We start from the raw sequence: 22540 nt of genomic DNA, 5'->3' as shown, positions 1-22540 counted from the left end.
ACACAAACCAAAGAACCTTTAACTCCTTACAGACCATCTATGCACCAACAAAAATCGGGTCAGTTTTATACCCTAAAGTAATAACCAAGGTCTTCAAGGTCTGTCTGGAACCAAGTTTTTACATGAACCTGAGAACCCCCCCTACCGACTGGTGGCCCAAGCAATTCTGCCAGTCAGTTCAATATCTGTAACTATCTGAACTTCTGTCCTCCTTCAAGTCTCTCCAAAGAGTGGCAGTAGTAAAACTTACGATGTGGCGCCAGGAAAAAGAGGGATAGTTTTGAAGAACAGTCAACAATACAGTTGAGGTAGCTCCAAGAGGGTAAGGATCAAGCCGGAGTAATAAATACATAGAGGACCATAGGGCCTGTAGATGCCCAACAGGACTATGGAGGTAAGGTGCCACAGGTGGGGCAATGCAAAGGTGCAGCAACCACAAGAAGTGAGCCTTCAGAGGCCCCAGGCAGTTTTCTGTTTACTGACCCGGCCTGCCTCGACCTTACTTGAACACTACCCTCCCTGTGCTTGTACCCAAGACTCTGCTCTTGTCTTCTGTCTTTGCCTGATTCCCCTCACCATTGGACCTTGGCCTGTGTCCTGATCATTCTTCTGGCTGCTGTTTATGCCTGATCTGACCCAGCACGTCTGACCTTGCATCCTGCTCATCCAGTGTGCTACTTTGCCTCCTGACCAGTAAGTTTCCACTTGATTCTCGAGCACCTGCATTCTTTTGCCAAGGCAGCCTAGTACCTGCCAGTCTGCTACCAGCCAGCTCTGGTCCTGCTGTATCTGTCCGCTGTCAGCTGCCTCCGGCTTGTCCCAGTTGTGTGTCGGCTACCTACGCAGGGCTACTGGACTTACTCAAGCACTCGTATCTCACTGTGCTCCCCCAGCCACTTTCTCACTCCCAGTGGTTCCTTAACCGGAGTTGTAAGAGGCCTTCCTCCTCATGTCAGACTCTTTAACCAGTTACATGACAGGTCCAGTTATTAATGTTCACCTTCACAAGAGTGAGCTTTTTTTTTTATTCAAACCGCCCCCAATGCACTCTATCTCCCCTGATGCACTAGCTCTGAGCTCCTATATGTGATGGTAAAGATGTATAGTAATAGCTGGGCCTCTCCTAACGTCATAGGATTTTTTTTTCTGCCAGGCTTCACGTGGTAAGTAAAAGGCCTACACCTAAAGCAAGAGCATTATTTACCTTTCAAAGCTGCAAACTTTATTTTTATCCACAGACACCCCTTATCTCCCTAGGAAGATATATGGTAAAGATAAACTAACCCTTTAAATTAATCAGATTCAAACTGTTGCATTCCAACTGCCATGTTCTAGTACAAGGTTGAATTGATTGTTTACTGTAGGTTGCTTACTCCTAATAATCCTAGAAAGAGGCCCAATAGAATTTAAAGGCTAAGTTCACTTTAGCATCTTCACAAAAAATGTATTATTTTTTCCTGCAGGAGCCTGCAAAGTATTGCACCTGCAATCAGTGGATGGGGGGGTGCAATGTCAGGCCCCTGCACACTCTCCCTTTAGCTTTCTGCTTGTACCTCTGTACAGGGTGAGTTTGAAAGCTGGGGGGGGGGGGGGGGTGAATGCACTGAGCAGCATTGAAACTAAAATCTGTATGCCACAGTGGAAGAGTGGAAGATGAGACTTGTAATTTAATGCAGGTGCAGATGGAGCCCAGGCCAGCCATGCCAATTTAAAAAATGTGACAGTGGCTGTGGGGGAAGAACAACCCCCACTCACTGTCACAGGGAAGAGCTGGGGGGGGTGTTGGGGGATGCTGGACATGTTACACCTTTAACACAGGTGTAACATGTTCAAAAGGTGAACTTATCTCTTAATATGTGTGTATCTGTATGGGTGTGGTGTCAACTTCACAATACAACATTCTTTAGGGATCGTGAGTTGGTCTTTGTTTTTTGTTCTGCAGAATGTTTCTCTTCAATAAAGTGATATAAATAAATTGTATTAGAATGCATTTTCGAAATATGATAGTTACAATGGTGTGTGTGAAAACACAGTAACCACTTGCCGACTGCCGCACGACTATTTATGTCGGCAGTCAGCCCCTCACAGGCAGAGTAACGTAGGGCTACGTCACTAGCCTGTGAGGGTTTTGGGAGCGGAGGCACGCTCCCACGCGGTCACGGACCCCCCGCGCGTGTGCCCGGCAGACCCAATGTCCGCCGGGCACTCACGATCGTCCGTGACAGCGGGAGAAAGGCAGGCGGCTGGTGTAGACAAAGCCGCCTGTCAGTTCTCCCTGTGTAAGAATGATGATCAAACGGTTCTACTATGTAGGACCGTTGATCACTGTTCTTACACATCAAGCCACAGCCAATCACAGTTAGAAGCACACCCCTAGGACACACTTAACCCCTCCCTCTCCAATACAGTTAACTCCTTCACTGCCAGTGTCATTTTTACAGTAACAGTGCATATATATAGCACTGATTACTGTAGTAATGTCACTGGTAACCCCAAAAGTGTCAAAAATGTCAGTCAAGGGTCCGATCTGTCCGCCCCAATGTCGCAGTCCCGCAAAAAAAAAAAAAAAAAATCGCAGATCACCGCCATTACGCGCTAAAAAAAAACAACAAAATGACAAAAATCTTTCCCTTTGTTAGTAAACGCAATAACTTTTGCGCAAACCAATCAAAATATGCTTTTTGCGATTTTTTTTTTACCAAACATATGGTAAAAAAAAAATTGGCCTAAAATGTTAAAAAATTTAGATTTTTACATTTTTTTTGGGGAATTTCATGTAAAAAAATGTGAAAAATATTGTTATTTTTGCAAAATTGACGCTCTTTTTTTTGTTTATAGCGCATTATCAAAAAATCTCACAGGTGATCAAATACCACCAAAAGAAAGCTCTGTTTGTGGAAAAAAAGGACGCCAAATTCATTTAGGTACAGAGTCACACGACCGCGCAATTGTCCGTTAAAGTCACGCAGTGCCGAATCGCAAAATAGGCCCTGGTCAGGAAGGGGGTAAAATCTTCCGGGGCTTAAGTGGTTAAAGAAGAAACTCCCAAAAGCAAATATTGTCATGCGGCATGTGTATTATTCACAGCTTATGACGAAACGTGTCGGCTGGAACTTACGGCGACGCACGCCACACGTGGAGGAGACACGGCGGCCATCTTGTCAGTGGGATATCGGCAACAACAGACGGCTATGAGAGGAAAAACACAACGCTACACTATCTATGCGATTCTGTAAGTGATTTTTAACCATTTGCGCTGAATAAACTATGGAAACAGTATACACTATGAGGAGTGTTTTGTTATATGTTTTTTGAGCCTACATATGGTTGGAGAGGTGATCGTGTGCCATTACATGAGAGAGGAGAGGAGGACCATCCTGTACTTTGATTAACATGCTTTATATGACCTTTGTAATGAGGGTCATACATGTCTGGTAAGAGGCAGTGTGAACTGTTTTCTGGTGGTGGTTCTCTGGGCTTGTGGATCTTCACCTCTGTTTGAATTGGACACTTATGGACTGTTGTTTCCCTCTACGATTCATAAACATCTTGTGATAGCAGTGTTCAGATTAGCGCCACATTTTTACTACTACCTAATTGATCTGCTTTTAATTAAAGATTTGTGTTGGCTGCTTTTCGTCTTTTAATATACATTTTTATTTTATGATATTAGCGCATATTACTTACAACTTGGTGTGCTTTGTGTATTTTTTTTTTCAGACCTATGCAATAATCCAGTGTGAACCTTTGCTGGGTGCATAAGCTTTTTAAAATAAAGACCTTTTACTGCTGCTCGCTATCCTTGTGCACGGTGAATGGTCTATCTGCCCATAGTTTACTCCAGGCAGCCTGTAGTGGGTGGACCTGCTGGGTCTCTCCCATAGCTCTGCTCTCTGCATAGGTTAGTTACAGTACAGTGATAATGTAAAAAAGCATTTGGTGCAAGCAAATTAGATGTAGATCCTTTGTGGCTACTGAGGAATATGAATGTTTTTATGCCTGGAGCCAAGACCAAAAATGTAAGCAAAGATCAAAAAAATGTAAAGCTTTAAACTTTATTGCCAGCACATATAACAAGCAAAGAAAAAGTATAAAAAAGATGCAAATCCAAAAGCACCACAAAGTGAAATATTACATAAAAAGAGCTACCTTTTATTAATAAACATGTCTTTTTAGGTGTTGAAATAAAATAATGAAGCCTTTACCATTTAAAATGCTTTTAATGCTAGTTATTTCCTAGCATTTCGAAGACTAGAGCAGTAGAAGGGAACTATTCAGTACCGATTCTTTTACAAGATTAGAGTTCATAGAAAAAAGGCACAGCAATTCTTACCTACAATGCAAACATTGTTTTGCCCCTACATATTTGCTAAACACATACAAAATATTTAAACCATTTTTCTAAAGGAGAATTTAGAAAAAAAAATACAAAGCTCTCCATATTGAAACAAAAATCTTTCCCATAGTCAGTGCACATTTTACAATTTTTCAAAATGGGAACATGTAATTTCACTAATTTTTATTTTTTTGTTTTTTAAAAGACAAACCCAACCAATCGCCACCTAGATTCCAAGAGAGCCACTACTAACAGACTGGAAGGAATAGCTGTAAGTAGAAGAAGAACCTGTAGCATCAAAACTTCCTCTTCGAGATCCACTGCGTGACCCAGGGCGGGATCCTGACCGAGATCCTGGGGCTGAGGAAACATTGTAAGGACTACTTATGCCTTTAGAAGACACTGAAGCAGCTTCAAGCATTCTCAAACCTGTTATGTCTTCCACCATGCATCGATCTACGGCTTCTTTGTAAGAGATTTTCAGTTTAGTTTTTGGGCATGTCAGAATTTTGGGGTAGTTGTTTATGTCTCGCAGTTTCTGAGCGGCTCGACCATCAAGCATGCCTTTACGAATAGCCTCCTCTGTGGTTACCCTTGATTGTGTTTCTGGATCAAAAAGGCCTCCTGTTAGGTATTGAAACTCAAGAAAACGCTGTCCAGCTTCATAAGGCAACCAGTTCACCTTCATGGCTTCTGCGGCAGATAATTTTTTTTGTCCTTTTACTCCATCAAAGCCTGTGTAGGCCTTCTGAGCTTGCTTTAGCCTCGCTGACATATCATGGTCAATTACGCCTTGAGAAACTGCATCTTGCAAGGAAATTCTCTGCCCAGAATTAGGGCTAATAATTCCTCCAGTGCAAACTTGTGCTTCCAGTAAGCGTTGTCCAGTAATTGTATCTACAATGCCACGTTTGATACCTTCTGATATTGATATTTTTTCATAGTTTTCAGTATCAAATATTGCTGCAATAGGTGTGGTTTCTTCTAAAGTGTCTGAAAATGAACCACTTTTAGACCATGAACTGGTTCGAAAACTGGGCGAGGACAGGGATGCAAGGGATGAAACGGAAGAAACTGAATCTTGTCTAGCGGTAAATAACACATCATCGATTAGGTTTCTATTGGAGATCATATCTGCAAACTGAGTAAGGCTTAGTGTTCCAGCCCGATATTGTTCAAAATTGCTCTTGCTGATTGTACCTAGATCAATAGCCTCTTGGACATCATACTGGTTTCCTGTTTTTCGGTCAACCAGGACAACTCTCGTTGAACCATCTGAACCTGTAGTAGTTATTTCTTCCCATTCACATTCCTGTTCTGAAAGATCAATAAAGGTTTCATAATCAATAAGTCCTTTGTTATATGCTTCTTGTACTGTCATTTCTCGGTTTGTGTCTGGGTCAACTATGACTACTCTACGCTTCCTGGAAGTCTTCTTTTGTGAAGCTTGTACCAACTTTTTCTTTTCTTTTAGAGGCAGTAGACAAAGCTTGGTTTGGGAATCAACAATGCACCTTTCTTTTAGTTGTAGGTATGTCAAATTTTCTTCTGTGTTTGGGTCAAAAAAGCCTTTGGTATCATCATCTGGATCAGAAAGAATTGCATTCATTTCTTTATTAAAGAACCCACGTTTATAAGCAGCATCCACTGGTAAACGATGACTTGCCTTAGGATCAATGATTCCACCTGTGGCAATTTGGGCTTCCAGCAAACGGATTCCATGTCCTTTCTCAATTAGCTCCTTGTTCATAGCTTGAAAGAGTGATATTATATTCCCGGTTTCTGGGTCCTTGTAACCAGTAACTGCTCTTTCTGCAGACAGAAGCTTTTCCTTGAATTCAATTCCAACAAGACCTCTTCTGTAGGCTTCTTCCACTGGCAGCCTTAGATTATTTACAGGGTCCACTATGAATCCAGTAGCTGCTTGAGCCTCTAGTAGTTCAAGTGTTGTTCCAGGTCTCAACAAACCCTTTTTCATTGCATCATATATTCCTAATTTTTCCTTTGTAGCTTCATTATAGATTCCAGCAATGCAACTTGATCCCTGCAGGAAATCTTTAATCCTTTCACTGACCTCTTCGACAGATATCTGACCAGATTCTAGTTGATCTACTGTGGCAGAGCGAATAATTCCAGACTCTACTAATTCAGTCAGGGGCACTTGATGTCTAATACCTTGGAATGAGAGACTTTTCTTCATTACTGGCAACAAAAGCAATCCTGTGTGAGGTTCTACTCTGCACTTCTGTCTAAGTTGTGCATAACTGACATTTTTCTTGGTGACAGGTTCAATGAATTTCTTTGCCTGATCACTGGTATCATTTAATGATCGATTCAAATCCCTGTCAATCAAGCCTCGTGATAATGCAACCTCAACGGGTACAAAGACACTGTTCACTGGGTCAACAATTCCACCTGCTGCCAACTGGGCTTCTAAGAGCCGCAATCCAACATCTCGGCTGATCAAATTATTCTTAATTGCTTCTGCAACACACACTGTCTTTCCAGAAAAAGGATCTTTAAAGCCAGTGACTGCTTTCTCTGCAGTATAAATCGCCTCTCTGTCCGAAAAATCAATGAGATCCCTAGCAACAGCGTTATCTACAGTCAGCTTTTCATTTCTCTGCAGATCTATTATGCCTCCTGTTGCAGCTTGAGCTTCTAAGAGCATTATTGCACTTTCAGGTGAAATAAGCTTTTTCCGCTTAGCTTCCACAAATGAATACTTCTCTTTAGGTGTAACAGACACACCTGCAATTGCACCGGCACCTTTCAGGTAGGGCTCAATCTCTGTAGCTACCTCTTCCAGTGATTTTTGTCCTTTTATTAATTTTTCAAATGTTGACTTTGTTATTATTTGGCATTCGAGAAGCTGATGAGCTGTAATCTTTTTCCTTAGTCCATCAAAAACAAATTTAGATGGATCGATTGACATGTCTTCATCAGTCTGTGTCTGTCTACTGGAACCAGCAGGACGCCTCTTTAGATTTTCCATTTCCCTTTGCAATGCCAGTCTCTGTGCTTCAAAATCAGCTTGGCTAGTTCGATGAGTTTCCTCTACCTTACGCCTGTACCGCTCTTCAATTGATTTTATCTCTGCCTGCAATCTGTCAATTTCAATTTTATATGATGCCTTGTCCCTTTCACTTCTCTCCCACTCACTTTCAAACCTCTTTACATCCTCCTCCTTACGGGTATACTGACTCTTCCACTGATTAAAGTCATTTCTAATCTGCTGCTTCTCATCTTCTAGACGTTGCTTGTTCCGTGCTTCAGCATCTAGTGCTGCCTTTGCACGACTAAGTTCTTCTTCCAGACGCTGAAGCCTCATCTTGTCTTGTTCCAGAAGTTTTAGTTTCACAAGAAGGCTTTCTTTTTCTTGAAAGACTTCTGAGTATTTACTACTTGATTCCTGTATCTTACTAGTTGCCTAGATCAAAGAAAAAAAAAATATATATATAAACATGTTTATTGATCCAACCTAAAACTTTAAGTCTAAACATTTAATGTTTGTTAGTTACATTTTTAACACTGCTTCCAAAAGCAAACATGCATATCCCCAATAACACTATAGCTTTTTTTTGTAGCATAAACAACCTTCTTCTAGGGCTAAATCCTGTATTTTTAATTAAATTGTTATTCTGTGGTTTGTATTTTGTCCTTTTTAAAAAATGGAAAAATGATTTTCAGCTATTAGGCAATTTAAGGCTTTTATAACTTCTAGTCTAGTAGTAGGATTAGAGAATCATTAGCAAAGTAACCGAAAATAATAAAAAATAATAAAATTACAAACTCTGAAGGACAACATTTAATGAAAACAGACAATGGACTTCACCAACAATTGACAGACAATGTATATGATTAAAACAAGAGTAAAAAAATAACTAATCAAAATCACAACACATACAAGGATAGATGATAAAAAGGATTACAATGTTAGTATATTTCATATTGAGATCAAAACTTTTGATTTTTATATATTGTGCAGAATATTGGTAGTATAAATAATTTAAAAGCATATTTTATTTTTCTAAAATCTTATCTGCATTATAAGATTTTATATAATGTATACATAAATATATAAAAGCAATAGCTGCCTTTATCTGAGATTACAAGAAAAACATTGACTACTACACTGATGACCATGTAATCCTGTTCAAAGTGCATGAACCATGCATAAAATATAATGCCCCTATTAAATAAAGTGAACTGTTACAACACCAGTAAAAGTAGAATGTAATATTTTCAGATATACACCAAGTCTGCATGAGTTATTTTCTAAGGTACCCACTGAATTATAAATTTATCCTGACATGTTAGTAAACCGAGCCAGATTTAAACCTCATATTCCCATTGGTCTTGTTTCACTTTTCCAACTGCTAATAAACAATTAATATTAGTTTATTAAACAGATTTGACCTGATATTTGGATAGATTTGTTTAAGATGATTAATAATTGATATTATATCAGGACGCCAAACAGGTTAGTGCAAATGAACTACACTGAACTTAACTCAGGTGCCCTTGTCCTCAAAGCACCTGTAAATATACGTGTAATATCTACGATATAAATCTGGCTCTGATAGTAACAGATTATATAGATCAGGGAATTTACCAATTAATCTGAAGACAAATTAAGGAAATTTATCTGAATACCTCTAGTGCTTGCTTTTGGAATTTTTCAATTTCCTGTCTCAAATTTTGCCTTTCTTTCTGCAACTCATTAATAAGGCCCTGAAGCTCGAGGGATCGCTTGTTGCTGATTTGTAGCTGATTCTTTAATTCAGTAATAGTTGCACTTTTTTCACCATCCACTTCATCTTTACACTTTTTGACTTCTTCATTTTCCAGTCGAATATAGCGCAGCTCCTCTTCCAGCCTTAGGTGCTCTTTAGTCAGATTTTCTGTGATTGACTGCAGTCTTTCTATTTCTATTTTGCTTTCATTTAAACCTCTGTTTCTCTCCTCAATAGTTTTTTGCAAGTGTTCATTTCTAATATGAGCTTGGCGTAAGTTTTCTTGTTCTACATGTAGCTGACGGCGTAGACTTTCCACCTCAGCTACGAGTTTACTCAGCTCATCAATATTTCTTTGTTGGTCTCTCAGTTGACCATCTAAAGATTCCCTTTGCTGGCGCAAGTCGTCTTCGGTTTGCTTTTTAATAATAGTAATTTGTTCGATTTGCTGGGTCAGAGTAGTAATCTTTTTCAGTTGCTCACTGTTAGTTCTTCGAAGTGCCTCTAGCTCTTCTTCTAGCTTTTTATTTTTTGTATGCTCATCTGAAGCAATTCTTTTTTGCCGATTTATTTCCTCCTCTAGTTTATGCTTTTGTGTCTGTAGGTCTTTCAGATTGACTTGAAGCCTGTTGACATCATTTTCCTTTCCTTGTTTTTCTGTTGACAGTTTTTCAAAATTAGTTTTAAGTCTTATTAGCTCTTGTTCCTGTATCTTCAGTTTGCTTATGGTCTCTGTGGCAGTGCTGTTGGCTTTCTGCAAGTCAAACTGGGATCTCTGTAATTTAATATGCTCCTCCTCAAGTTTTTTCCTTTGGTCTGTTTCAACGTCAATCAGCTTTTTTAGACGTTCAATTTCCTTGTTGCGCTCCTGAATAGTTTTGGCAGCATCGTCAAGAGATTTCTTGTGTTTTTGCTGCTCTTCAGTCTTTAAAAGACTGAGCTGTCGCATTTCAGTCTCAAGATGTTGCCTTTTCTGAGTGAGTTCTGATACAAAGGATTTATGCTGGTGAGCATCATCTTCAGTTTTTTTAAGATTATTTGTTATTTGAGTGAGAGAGGTCTTTAGTCTATTGACTTCTGTCAACAAATCCCGTTTGTCTTTTGTTAAATTGTCAATTTGGTCATTCAAGCTGCTAATGTTATCTTCTTTTTGAACAGTTATCTCGTGGATGGTGGTTTTTGTAATATTAATTTCTGTCTCGTACTTGCTCCTTAAATTTATAATCTGTTCATCATAATTGTTTCTTACCTTTATAAGCTCGTTTTCATATTGTCTCTGACGTGCAGCTTCCTCTTGAAGTTGATACTTTAGCTTGTCAAGCTCGTTGTTTCTGTCCTGAATTGTCCTACTGGCCTCTTCTAATGACTTCTTGTACCCTGTTGTCTCCTCGGAATGAACACGGATTATTTTTTGTAACTCGGTTTCCAATTGCTGCTTTTTCTGAGAGAGCTCAGACCCTGAAGCCTTTTGTTGGAAAACATCTTCTTCTGCCCTTCTACGCTGCTCATTTGTTTGGACAATGGTCTCATTAAGTCTGGTAATTTCTTGTGTGAGGTCACGATTTTCTCTGGCTAGTTTCTCGAGTTGAGATCTGAGTTCATAAGTGTTCTCTTCTTTCTGAACAGTAATTTGCTGTATGGTAGTCTTCGTAATGTTTATCTCAGATTCATACTTGTTCCTCAAACTACTAATTTCGTCACTATATTGCTTCCTTACCTTTGACAGCTCACTCTCATATTCCCTCTTTCTGTGGCCTTCATCTTGAAGCAGAAGTTTTAGTTTTTCTATCTCGTATTCCTTCTCTTTGATTGTCTTGTCAGTTTCTAATTTATGACGGTTGGCACCTTCTAATTCACCTTGCCTTCTTTGCTGTATTTGATCAAATTCATTCTTTTGAAGCTCACATCTATCCTCCAGGGCTTTTCTCCTACGTTTCTCATCATCAATCTCATAGGTAAGCCTTGTTATCTTCTCATTTAATTCAGTTATCTGACTGTAACATTTATCAAGGTTCTGTTTAGCAGAAGACCCATCCATTTCAGCTTTCCTCTTCATGTCCTCCAAAAGAAGTAGTCTTGATTTATATTCTGAGCATTCTATTTGGTACTTTTGTAGGTTCTGATCAAGGAATTTATTCTTCTGTGAATGGTCACTGTGTGCATCTCTGGCAAGTCGAAGTTCTTCCTCAAGTAGCTCAATCCTGGTGTTTTTCATCTGGAAAAAAAATGAAGGAGATAAGTAGAGCAATCATTTTATGGTTTCAAAGGAAAGGAATACAAAAAATATACAATTTAGAATAAGTACTTGTAAGGCTGGCCATATAAGTTTAGTAATTTTTGTTTATCCAGTAGGCTGAATAAAAAAAAGGGTTCCTCCATCCACCCAAACATGGGAGTAGAAGGAGTCCTTACCCCCACCAAGACTGAACTGCACTTCTGTGACCTACAGAAAAAGTATAACCAAGATAACTTTAGCCATACTTCTCCTTCAAGGCTAGCCATTCACACTTATTTTTCGCAATTATCCCCTGGGTGAACGAGAGAAATGTAATAGGTTTCCTATCCATGCTTAACAGTGTGAATGAAGGAAACCCTGCTGCCAGCTATTGTATGCAGTTACTAAAACCCAATGGCTGCTTAAATTACCAAAAGTGACTGTATCTGATAAGGAGTAGTCACTGTATGGCTGACAATTTTCCACCCAACTCCTTCGATCTTTCAGCAAAAATCAGCTGAAATTTGAGCCGTGTATGGCCAGCTTAAGTAGCTTTTTTTCTATCTAGAAAACTAAACCTTTGCAGTCATTTCATGTGTTAGGGATGTGTTTAGTAGGCCAACAATCACGGGTTCCAAAATTTACAAGTAGTGCTTTAAAAGTCTGCGGTATCTTTTGATAAACAACTGAAACAATGAGGGCAGTGTGATTGAAAACAGATGATCTGTCCAAATTGGTGATTATCCTGAATGCACTGGTTTAGTTGGCTATCAAAGTATCAGAATATCCCGAAGTGCATGTGTGTTCAGCACTGTAATATGTTAATTTAAATATTATATATAGCAGGGTTGCACTTGGGCAAAGTCCATAAAGGAATAAGGGTAGTCGATTCTATAGCAAACTTCCCCTTTCTCTGCAGTTTTAAGAATCCATTTATGCTAATGTGTTGGGGTAACAAGTGCAATACAGCAACAAGCAACACAATATGTGGATTGGTGCATCCCCATGACCCCCCCAACACCCCTACATTGGGGTGCGTTGTGGTGCTCTGCTTTGCAAAAAATGGTTCCTTCTGGTGCATTGCAAGCCTTTTCAAATGGGCGGCCTAAAATACTTTTTTTTGGGTTTGTGAAAAGGAATTATACTTGCTGATCCGTGTTTCCATTAGTCCCCGGAGTTTAGAGATCATGTTTTTTTGTAGGTTAATTACCTTCAGGTCTTCCATGCTCTTTGAGATTTCATGTAGAAGTCTGTAGTAATCATTTCCTCTGGTAAGGAGTTCTATGTAGCGAGCCTGGGCTTCAGCAGACTAAAGAAAGAAAATATATATATATATATGTTAATAGCATAAGGTTTTATTTTATTTTATTTGTTTTTATATTTTAGGCCATATGTTTACAAGAAGAACTGCTGCTAAGACGAATATAGATATATATATATATATATATATATATATATATATACACACACACAAGCGCATATATTGTATATATTAGGGATAGACCGATATGTTTTTTTCAGGGCAGATACCGAAATTTTGGTCACAACCTATTGGTATCGGCCGATATTTTGTACATTTAAAGTTTTGAAAAATAAAGACAATTTTTGACACAAATATGGTTCTGAACATGTTATATTTTGTTTAATGCTTAATGGCTGGCTTGCTGGCACCCTGTGGTGGGTTGCTGGCTGGCAGCCTGTGGTGGGTGGCTGGCTGGCTTGCACCCTGTGGTGGGTGGCTGGCTGGCACCCTGTGTTGGGTGGCTGGCACCCTGTGGTAGGTGGGTGGCTGGCACCCTGTAGTAGGTGGGTGGCTGGCACCCTGTAGTAGGTGGGTGGCTGGCACCCTGTAGTAGGTGGTGGCTGGCACAGGGCCTTTGGGTGGCTGGCTTGTACAGGGCCTGTGGGTGGCTGGCTGGTACAGGGCCTGTGGGTGGCTGGCTGGTACAGGGTCTGTGGGTGGCTGGCTGTTTGGCACCCTGTGGTGAGTGGCTGTCTGTCTGGCACCCTGTGGTGGGTGGCTGGCTGGCACCTTGTGGTGGGTGGGTGGCTGGCTGGCAAAGGGGCTTGGGGTGGCTGGCTGGTACAGGGCCTGTGGGTGGCTGGCTGGCACAGTGCCTGTGGCTGGCTGGTACAGTGCCTGTGGCTGGCTGGTACAGTGCCTGTGGCTGGCTGGTACAGTGCCTGTGGGTGGCTGGCTCGCTGGTACAGTGCCTGTGGCTGGCTGATACAGGGCTGATGTGGGTGGGTGTATGGCTGTAATACACTCCCGCGAGATTAGTCCCGACTCCAGACGAGGCTGTCCAAGGCGAGGGAGGAAGACTAAGGCGGCAGAATGACGTCATAAAAATATCGGCCAGTTCCGGGGCCGATACCGATATATCGGGGAAAGTGCATATCGGCCTTGCCGATAATCGGTCTATCCCTTTTATATATATATATATAAAACCCCCACATTACATTGTGGGATTTGGAATGTTTGAGGTACAATTAAGTTCAAACAAACACTGTATTAGGTCAGGGGCTATAGGGGTATGCAAAATAAGAATTGTGTGTCTTACAGACTGTCTATGTAAGCTGTCTGCTTGTACCTCATACAAGCAGGCTGTTACATGCTAATATGAACAATTAACTATCTAGAGTTCTCATCAGGTCCTGGTAGTTCAGCCACAAAGGCTGTCAGTACTTTTAGATCTCCCATTCACAGAAATAAATGATGCCGCCAGGTGGACAGGGTTTTTAAAATTGTGATAGCGAAACCGGGAAGAAGATCCCCAGCTTGCTGTCACTACAGACAGCGGATTAGATGCTCCACACTAAAAATGCGTGGAACATGTAACATGTTCTCAAATGTGAATTTATCCTTTAACACCAGTGGACAAATCGGGTCTGTCGGTCTGTTTTTTTTTAGGCAGACCATTGTTCTCTATAGGGCAGCTGTTCTCTATAGACATGTGTCCGCTGACACCCGCCAGCATATGATCCGATAAAATCTGCTAAAAAACAGAAGAATGGAATGGGGATACGTTCGCCATCTGACCGGTGGATCAGATGGAAACAGACGTGTAGTCCGTTTCCATCCGATCGCCTCATAGGGCGCAATGGGCTGTGTGAACTTGTCATCCCCTTACTCAGAGGGGATCAGCGGAGAGATCCCCTACTGAGCAGGCGGATCCACTTCTGCCCCAGTGTGAAAGGGGCCTAAGAGTGCAGGAAAGAAAAGGTTGCAGGACCAGTGTAGCAGAGCAGAGGAGCCTGCTGGAGTGGAGGATTGGGTAAGTAAAAATTTATTTTCCAAATCTCGTAGACCAAATGAGCAATTAACCCTTGCAGTACCTCCAACACTGGCACTCCTGGATTTAGCATTTAGAAATGCAGAAAGCGTAATCTGAAAAGTCTAAATAACTTTTATACCACCAAGATAATTTTTTCCTGAGGTTCCTGCTCTAAAGTCGGTTTACATGCGTTTAGCTGCCTTCAGTGTGTCCAATCAGATCACGTACAGAATTATATTTTTTCTAAACGCAGCTAAACTGATTGCACTGAAAACAAGGTAAACTCTGTGTGAATGGCATCATTGAAAATTATTACATGCATTTGTATTCATTTTGAAATGTCTTCTAAACGCCTATAAATGCAGGTTTGACAGTGCCAGTGTGAATAATGCCTAAGAGATCATCTAGTTGATCTAGTGTTAACTTGATTGGTGAGGAAATAACAAATTCTTAATAAGAAAACATTGACCCTTATAGCTTTTGTATTGCAGCGGGTGAAAAGCAAAAGCAATTTCAGAACTCTTTTTTAAAACCTGCTATTCAGGTGTTAAAATTGCCTAGGAAAACTTTCATGCCCTAATAACACAAAGTTTTTACCTTGAAAAACTTTGGGTTTTATTAATGCTTCAAAGATTTCTCTCAATGAATCACACGTTATAACCATAACTGTAAATGTTGGAAGGACATTTTTTATTATGCCAGAAATGATCAGCTGCTTTTAGAATCAGAGCCCTTGTGCGAATTTACTAGAATGTTTAGCGTTCACAGCCATTCAACACCACATTGCAAACTACTACTGGATCAAGCTTTTACTGTTACTAAAGTGATCATCGCTTCCAAAACAAAATTTAAAACAATGCAGTGCCTATAATAGGAACAGTTATCACTTGCGTGTCCAGAGGCCTGTGCTACCAATCTTTGCAATGTTGCAGAGCTACCTTGCCTGAAATATCTTCAGTATCAAACACTTCCTGGAGTGTTGGATACCTGTTCCCACTTTCTGCTCTGAACTGTCCCACCAACCCATGTGTCACTACTGGACACAGTAGTGACATATGGGTTGGTGGAAGGAACCACAGTACACAGGAAACCTGGCATTTGACACACCCAGAAGTGTATGGTGGATGCCCAGGTTTCTTTGGCAGTAGTAGAGAGCACAGATCTGCAAGGCAGGCAGCAGGACTTGATAATACAGTGTTTTTTAACATTAACTGCATTCATTTTATCAAATACAGTAAAACCTTGGTTTAAGAGTAACTTGGTTTGAGAGCGCTTTGCAAGACAAGCAAATTTTTTTTTTAAATTTTGACTTGATATACAAGCGATGTCTTGATATACAAGTAGCGTCATGTCACAACTGGGTATGAAAGAGAAGAGAGGCGCCTCTAAGTGTAGCAATATTGTTACATTCAATGAAGGTTCAATATTTAGCAGCTCACATGGTTGATGATTAAAACAGGCACATCTAAGTTTGCAGGCATCCGGGGTAAAGCTTTCCACATAGACCATCCTCCGCACTGTAATCTTCATCACACCCTTCCACGCTGCACTCCAAAGTCTCGCTTTCAGATCACTCTACTGCAGGTTAGTCTTCCCAATCACAATTGCAGACTGACATCGGTGAGAGCCAGTGTTTCAGAAGATGGTCTATGTGGACAGCTTTATCCCGGATGCCTGCATACTTAGATGTGCCTCTTTAATCATCAACCATGTGATTTGCTAAATGTTGTACCTTCATTAAATGTCCCCATACTGCTACACTTCGAGGCACCACTCTTCTCTTTTATACTCTGTAGCTCCTGCTGGATTTTGCTTCTAATCCCCTTGTGGAGGCTGCCATTTGTGGATGGACATTGTATGATGACACAACCTATCACAATGCTATAATCTTTGTATATAGACTATAAACTGAAAGACTTATGAATAAATAGTTGTGGAATGGATCATCTGAGTTTCCATTATTTCTTATGGGAAAATTCGCTTTGATATAAGAGTGCTTTGGATTACAAGCATGTTTCCGGAACGAATTATGCTTGCAATCCAAGGTTTTACTGTATAGTCAAAGATACTGCTTTTACCAGTCCTAGAAAGGATTAAAAAATGTTCAAAATATTCAAAATCACCCATGTATCCTTACTGGCATGCATTCCAAATTCCCTAAGATTTGGGAGCCATAGTTGACATGCCTTCCCTGACCTTCCTCTGACGAGCGTGAGTTGACTTCAACAGATGTTTCAGGCAACCCCAGGTCCCTACCTTTTCCCTAACCCCCCTTACACACGCTTTACTCTTCCCTTTCTTCTTTGTCTTTGCTTTTTGTCTCTTTTCATTAGCGGGACTTTTTAGCCTCAAATTGTTTAATGGCATCCAGGACCACTTACATGGGGTTGTTGATATATGGGTGGGTCCTGGCTACTTTGGCAAAATTTGGGGTCTTCCCCCTGAAATTCACATAGGTTCTGTTTGGATTTAATGTGCTTGTTAGAGAAGGAGGCCCGCCCTCCCTCGCTTATGCTAGGTGTATGAATCTATAGGTTTTTTTTTTTTAGGTCACCAGTGGTAGCCCCTGCTTGGGCGGACTAGGTGCTTTTTTTTGTATTACTGCAAAATTTTGGACATATTTGCAATACAAGCTATTAAACCAGAAATATACAAAATCATTTGGTGCACTTACTTCGTGCATTAAAATTGAAGATGGTGATTGAACCATGGTCCTCTTTATTGGGATGTTAAGCAGGGTTTCCAGTCCAGAGCTATAAGATGCCAGTTGTAGCTCATAATCCTGGGGGTGAAAACAAAATTAAGCAAATACATCAAAACAGGGAATCTACATTCATATTGTAATGCATTCTGCAGCTTGAAGACTAGGTGGGAAAGCTAAGTGAAAACCTAATTCAAGCAACGTTCTCTCATATTAGCCCAACTCAATACAATTAATATGCTAGTTAGAGTCAATATACAATCTGAAAGTAAATATAGTCTTATGTGTAGTACTGCACATTAAATATAGTCACATGTGCAAAACCAGAAAAAAAAAACTCAATAGGACAGGCTAATTACCATATAGTCTAACCAGGTAAAATGAAGTACCTTAGTTTGATACCCATATGGCTAATAACTTTGGATTGTGATTACATTGTTGTACTTGGTTTCCTATTTTCTAGTGTAGAAACATCTAACAAATGTATTTGCCAGGTACTGCAAAATATGCATGCTTTGGCCTCGTCTTACCTTGATGCCCGATGCACACTGATCTGCCGTCTTTACAACTTCTTCGAGATTATCTCTCTTGCCTTTTATTTCTATATTCAAATTCTATTATAAAAAAAAAAACAAACATGAAAAAGTAATGTACATAAGGCATTTTCGATGAACAGTAACCTACTCCCTTATAAAGGAAAAGGAAGTAATTTCATTAAAGTACATCCAAGGAGTTCTGGGTTACCCTTTACTTTGGTTATATTGCTGTGATACATACCTTTTGCTCATTGATGTATCTTGCAACAGAGCTGGCATCTGTTAGCTTGCCAGACTCAAGGGTATCCTGCTTATGTTTGGTATCACCAATCCACCTCATTAAGCCCTGGTACATATCTCTATAATTTTTTAGCTGTTTTCCTTGTTTTTCTAGTTCCCATGACCTGAAAGAAAACAAATCCATTTTAACCACACACCATGCAGAGCAGCTAAAAGCGGTTTGGTGTATCTGCTGTTTCCAATAGACTTTCATTTAGGTCCCACATTTTTGGTGCATTTTCTAAAAGATTCAGCATGCAGGACTTTAGGTGCACTTTCGGAAATCACGTCAAAACATGGGACAGAATAGAAAGTCTATGGGAAACCGCACAAAACTGTGGGTACACCTGCGCTGTGGCCAAAACTGCAATGCGACAGTGTGAAAGCAGCCTTACTTTTACTTTGTGGGGCATGAATTGTAGCTTATTTTTTTTTTTGTTTTCACTGTAGGCTATAATGCTCAATTTTGAGAAAGGTTTACATTTAACAGCGGAAAAAAAAAAACAAAGACCATCATAAAAGACAAAAAGTATGGCCATTTCTTTACTAGCATCGAAATGGTCTTGCAGTGGAAACTTGGTTCCATAATTAAACCTGATAAAGAATAATGTATATATAGTATTTAAAAAATAAAAAAAGGAAGTATTTTGCCCTATGGCTTCAGTTCACACAGCACTGGTGTAGCAGGTTTTTTTGCACTGCGCACTATAACAACATTGCATTACAAAGCAGAAGGGTAGTAAAAAAAAATCCACCGCAGTACATTGCAGTGCAAGTTACAAAACACATGGAGATTATACATGTACTGGTGCATGTGCTATGATGTGAATGATCCCTACAGCAGAAAACAATGTGTAAAGGGGGAATAGCCCAAATGAATCCATTTTTACTAGCTTCAGTCAGGACACTTATTGACGAATGCCAATTGGTTGCGGAGTTCCTGTATTTTGCACATCATCCTTTGCCTTGTTGAATACCCAAACTTAAACATAAAATATAAGCCATTCTAAGTTACCTGTCATCTATTTCTTTCTCTATCCTTTGCCAGCGGTCTGTCAGTTGATTAGCCTTATTGGAGAATTTGGAGATGTCTACTTCACAATAAGGATAGGCCTGGCAAGCACGGGCATTGATTTGTAGAGCCGTATTCAGGTCCGAATCCAACCCCTTCAGTTGTGACTTTTTCTGGTCAAGCTCAGACTTCATTTTCTAAACATTAAATATTTATGTCAATGTCACAGGTCAATAAAAAGTTCTCGTAATTAAGCAAAATATAAAAAATCGAATTCTTAGAACAAGCAAAGCAACTTCAGAAAAGAATAAAATATTGACACTAGAACAGTAATTACAGTTATTGAATACCATGAGACATACAATATATGTGAAGCTGATTTTAAGTTGTATTTTTTGCAATAAAGGAGTTGTAAAGTCAAAAGTTAAAGTTAAAAGACTTCTGGGGTGTAGCAACCCCACCTCCCCAGCAACCCTAATACTTACATGTGCCCCTTTTCTGTCCAGCGATGTCCACGAGTCCCTCGGCTGTCTCCTGGAATTCTCCCTCCTGATTGGCTGAGATACAGCCACAGGGCCATTGGCTCCCTTGGCTATCAATCAAAGTCAGTGAGATATTCAGAAGAGAGAAGGGGTGGGGCCGAATGTTATCTCCGTGTCTGAATGGACACAGGGCGCTGTGACTTGGCTTGGGTCTCCCCATAGCAAGGTGCTTGCTGTGGGGGCACTCGATAGGAGGGAGAGACCAGGAGCAGGAACAAGGGACCCGAGAAGATGAGGATCCAGGCTGTCCTGTGCAAAACCAACTGCACAGAGGAGGCAAGTATAACAAAAAAACGAGACTTTACAATCACTTTAATGCTTGAGAAAAAACTGGTATTGCTGCAATACAGAGGCAGTTTTAATACTTAGTTTCAAATATCATTATTATTGGGTTATACTTTAGAAATAGCATACATGACCATCGTAATGGCAATATATATGACCAGTTCAAGTTACTTTCTCTGTTTAAAAAGATTCCATTCTGTCCTTACTTTTAAGGCATTTCTATATGCTTCAAGTTTTGCTTGGTCGAGGGAAATCGTTTCTTCCTCAGTCAATCTGGCTTCATAAACCTTAATGAGATCTTCTAACTGAAGAATACTCTGAAGCAAATTCGTCAGGGCCTGGAGTCTTGAAAGGCAAACACATGAAGGCATTGAAAAGCAATACATCTTTTTTTTTTTAAGAAATGTAATCAAAACAATATTGTTGGCTGCAAATTTAGGATGAGAATAGTAATTGTATTTCATAACACTCTTTTTCTAGTAGACTGTAATAAATTACAAGCGCCAATTACTGGATTTGCAAAAAAAAAAATAAAGTATATAAAGCATTAACACAGTGGGCGATATTTACAAAAACTGCTGCACTCAGAATCTGGTGCAGCTGTGCATAGTAGCCAATCAGCTTCCAACTTCAACTTATTCAAATAAGCTTTGAAAGCCGAATCTGCACCAGATTTTGCACCATGCAGCATTAGTAAATAACTCCCAGTATTACCTAGTTGAAAACCTTAAGCAAATATTGGTATCTCTGTGCAATGAAAGTTCTTTTGTACTTGTGATTCTTGTGTAATTCTAATTGTGGTTAGATAGGTCACTATGCATTAAAGAAATTCAATACTTTTGTAGACTGTAAACAGAATATTTTCTTCCATGTTAAACAGTAATGATACACCTCTACACCTCTACTGCTGCTTCTTATTTCGCCCACCCGCCATCAGAAGGCAACTCTACACCAGAAGGAAAAGCCCTGCCTCTACCAGGATGGGGTCCCTCTACACAGAAACTGTGTGGAACAATTCATACTAAGCCAGTAGTAAGAAAAAGGTCAGCTGCAGGGCTCATTCACACAGCCCACTGGGGAGCAGTGAAAATAGATAGTTGAGCCACATTTTTACAACCACAGACTGCTGCTCTTAAGCTACAATGGCAACCATACAGGGCTGTACACATTCTGCAGAAATGTCACATTTGCCGGATGTGAATAGGGCTGTGCTGCAACCAGGAGCCAAATGATTAGCCTGCAGTTGCAGCATAGTATTCTAATTTAAAACCTCTATTTAGCTGTCAAAGATAAATAACACAATCAGGAGGTGGCAATGTCCCTTCCTGAATGTCTGACAGCAACTCCTGTTCCACCTCAGATCGCTTTTCAGTGGGACAGCAAGGACTACTTTCTGTGTAAAGGGATCTGCCGGTAGACAACAGGAAATATACTGATGACTAGTCCTTTGTCCTCTACTTGCATTTTCTGGGCACAGCTTCTACACTGGAGATCTTTAAAAGGAAACCAGTGGTAACCATTTCTAACCTCTCCCTCTAATACCAGCTGCCTGGCTGTCATGCTAAAGAACAGCAGCTTCAATCCTTGAGTTACTAACTCAGAATACGCAGACCAAGAGATCTGACCTGCTCTCACTACTTCTGTTAAGAAAACATATCCGTCATGAGATAGCAAGAAGGCTGCCATTGCGGACTTCTCATTCTTCGTTCCTTAGCTGTCAAGCTGACCCTGTTGTATTTCAGGTCACAGAGCAGCAACAAACATTTAAAGACTCGTAACTTTTCTCTAACTTTCTAGATCTGCATAATTATTTCAGGTCAGAGGCAGTTTGGCTCAGCATAACAGTGACATAGCTGCATTTTTCCAATCATGAAAATTGTAGTAGCTAAGTCTAACAAAAAGAAATAGGATAAAAAAAAAAAGAAAAGAAAAAAAAAGTATATCTTATTTATCAAATTATTATTTGAATGCTAAAATATATAATGTAAGAAAAAGAACTTCATTGATACCAGAGTGAAGATTAAACAGAGTGCCCTTGATCTTTGTGGCATGCCAACTCCTGGTGCGAGAAGCCAGGGTGGTAAATATATTCCAATTGTAAGCTATTTCCTCAACGCAGACCTTCATATTTGGAAACTTTGTTTGTAACTCTGTTCCTCTAAGAGCTTTAAAATCTTTTTCGATCAGGCCACATTGCACTTTAACAGAATTGTGTTGTGAAGAGCGGAAAACCAAAATTGTGGAATGTAGACTAGAATTTCCAACCACATTCACCTGATTTTCCAGATGAGCTAGAAGTGGTATTTTTTCCATAAATTACCCTAATTGTTTAAGCCATTTATGTAGAAAATATATGTCAGTTTAAAATATTATTGTGTGTTTGGTAAAGTGGACCTTTATTCAAAAAATAAAAAAAATGAATCCTCATTCTATTCCTCCCCCAGCCTTTAACAAAATTGTATTTTTTTGTTTTTATTTTTCAGGGAGCAAATTTCTCTAGTGATGGTACTGGCTCTCACTTCCCAAATCCTCACGAAGCGGGCGTCACCTCGGAATATCCCCCACTTTGTAGCCTCCTTGATAACGTCTTACATTCCAGGAAGCTACAGGTCCCTTCGATCTC

At 40.0% G+C, this 22540-nt stretch overlaps 1 protein-coding gene across 3 annotated transcripts in view; it reads right to left on the bottom strand.

Annotated features, from left to right (window-relative positions):
* Nucleotides 1-4554: 4554 nt before the first annotated feature.
* Nucleotides 4555-22540, bottom strand: part of DSP (desmoplakin) — an 81348-nt gene continuing 63362 nt past the window's right edge. Inside the window, exons 17-24 of one of the 3 annotated variants that reach the window (XM_082259203.1) lie at nucleotides 20124-20262; nucleotides 19094-19287; nucleotides 18041-18203; nucleotides 17794-17877; nucleotides 17237-17344; nucleotides 12498-12596; nucleotides 8993-11287; nucleotides 4555-7766 (exon numbers count right to left, since the gene is read on the bottom strand). In XM_082259203.1, coding sequence (XP_082115329.1) covers nucleotides 4563-7766; nucleotides 8993-11287; nucleotides 12498-12596; nucleotides 17237-17344; nucleotides 17794-17877; nucleotides 18041-18203; nucleotides 19094-19287; nucleotides 20124-20262 — 6286 coding nt within the window. In that variant the 3' untranslated portion in view covers nucleotides 4555-4562. The remainder of the gene's footprint in view (nucleotides 7767-8992; nucleotides 11288-12497; nucleotides 12597-17236; nucleotides 17345-17793; nucleotides 17878-18040; nucleotides 18204-19093; nucleotides 19288-20123; nucleotides 20263-22540) is intronic. The other 2 variants (XM_082259204.1, XM_082259205.1) reach the window with 2 other exon arrangements.

Source organism: Pelophylax lessonae (assembly GCF_965119305.1).
Source record: "Pelophylax lessonae genome assembly, chromosome: 5".
Taxonomy (NCBI): domain Eukaryota; kingdom Metazoa; phylum Chordata; class Amphibia; order Anura; family Ranidae; genus Pelophylax; species Pelophylax lessonae.
The sequence above is the reverse complement of the archived record's forward strand: the minus strand, read 5'-3'. Positions and strand labels throughout refer to the sequence as shown.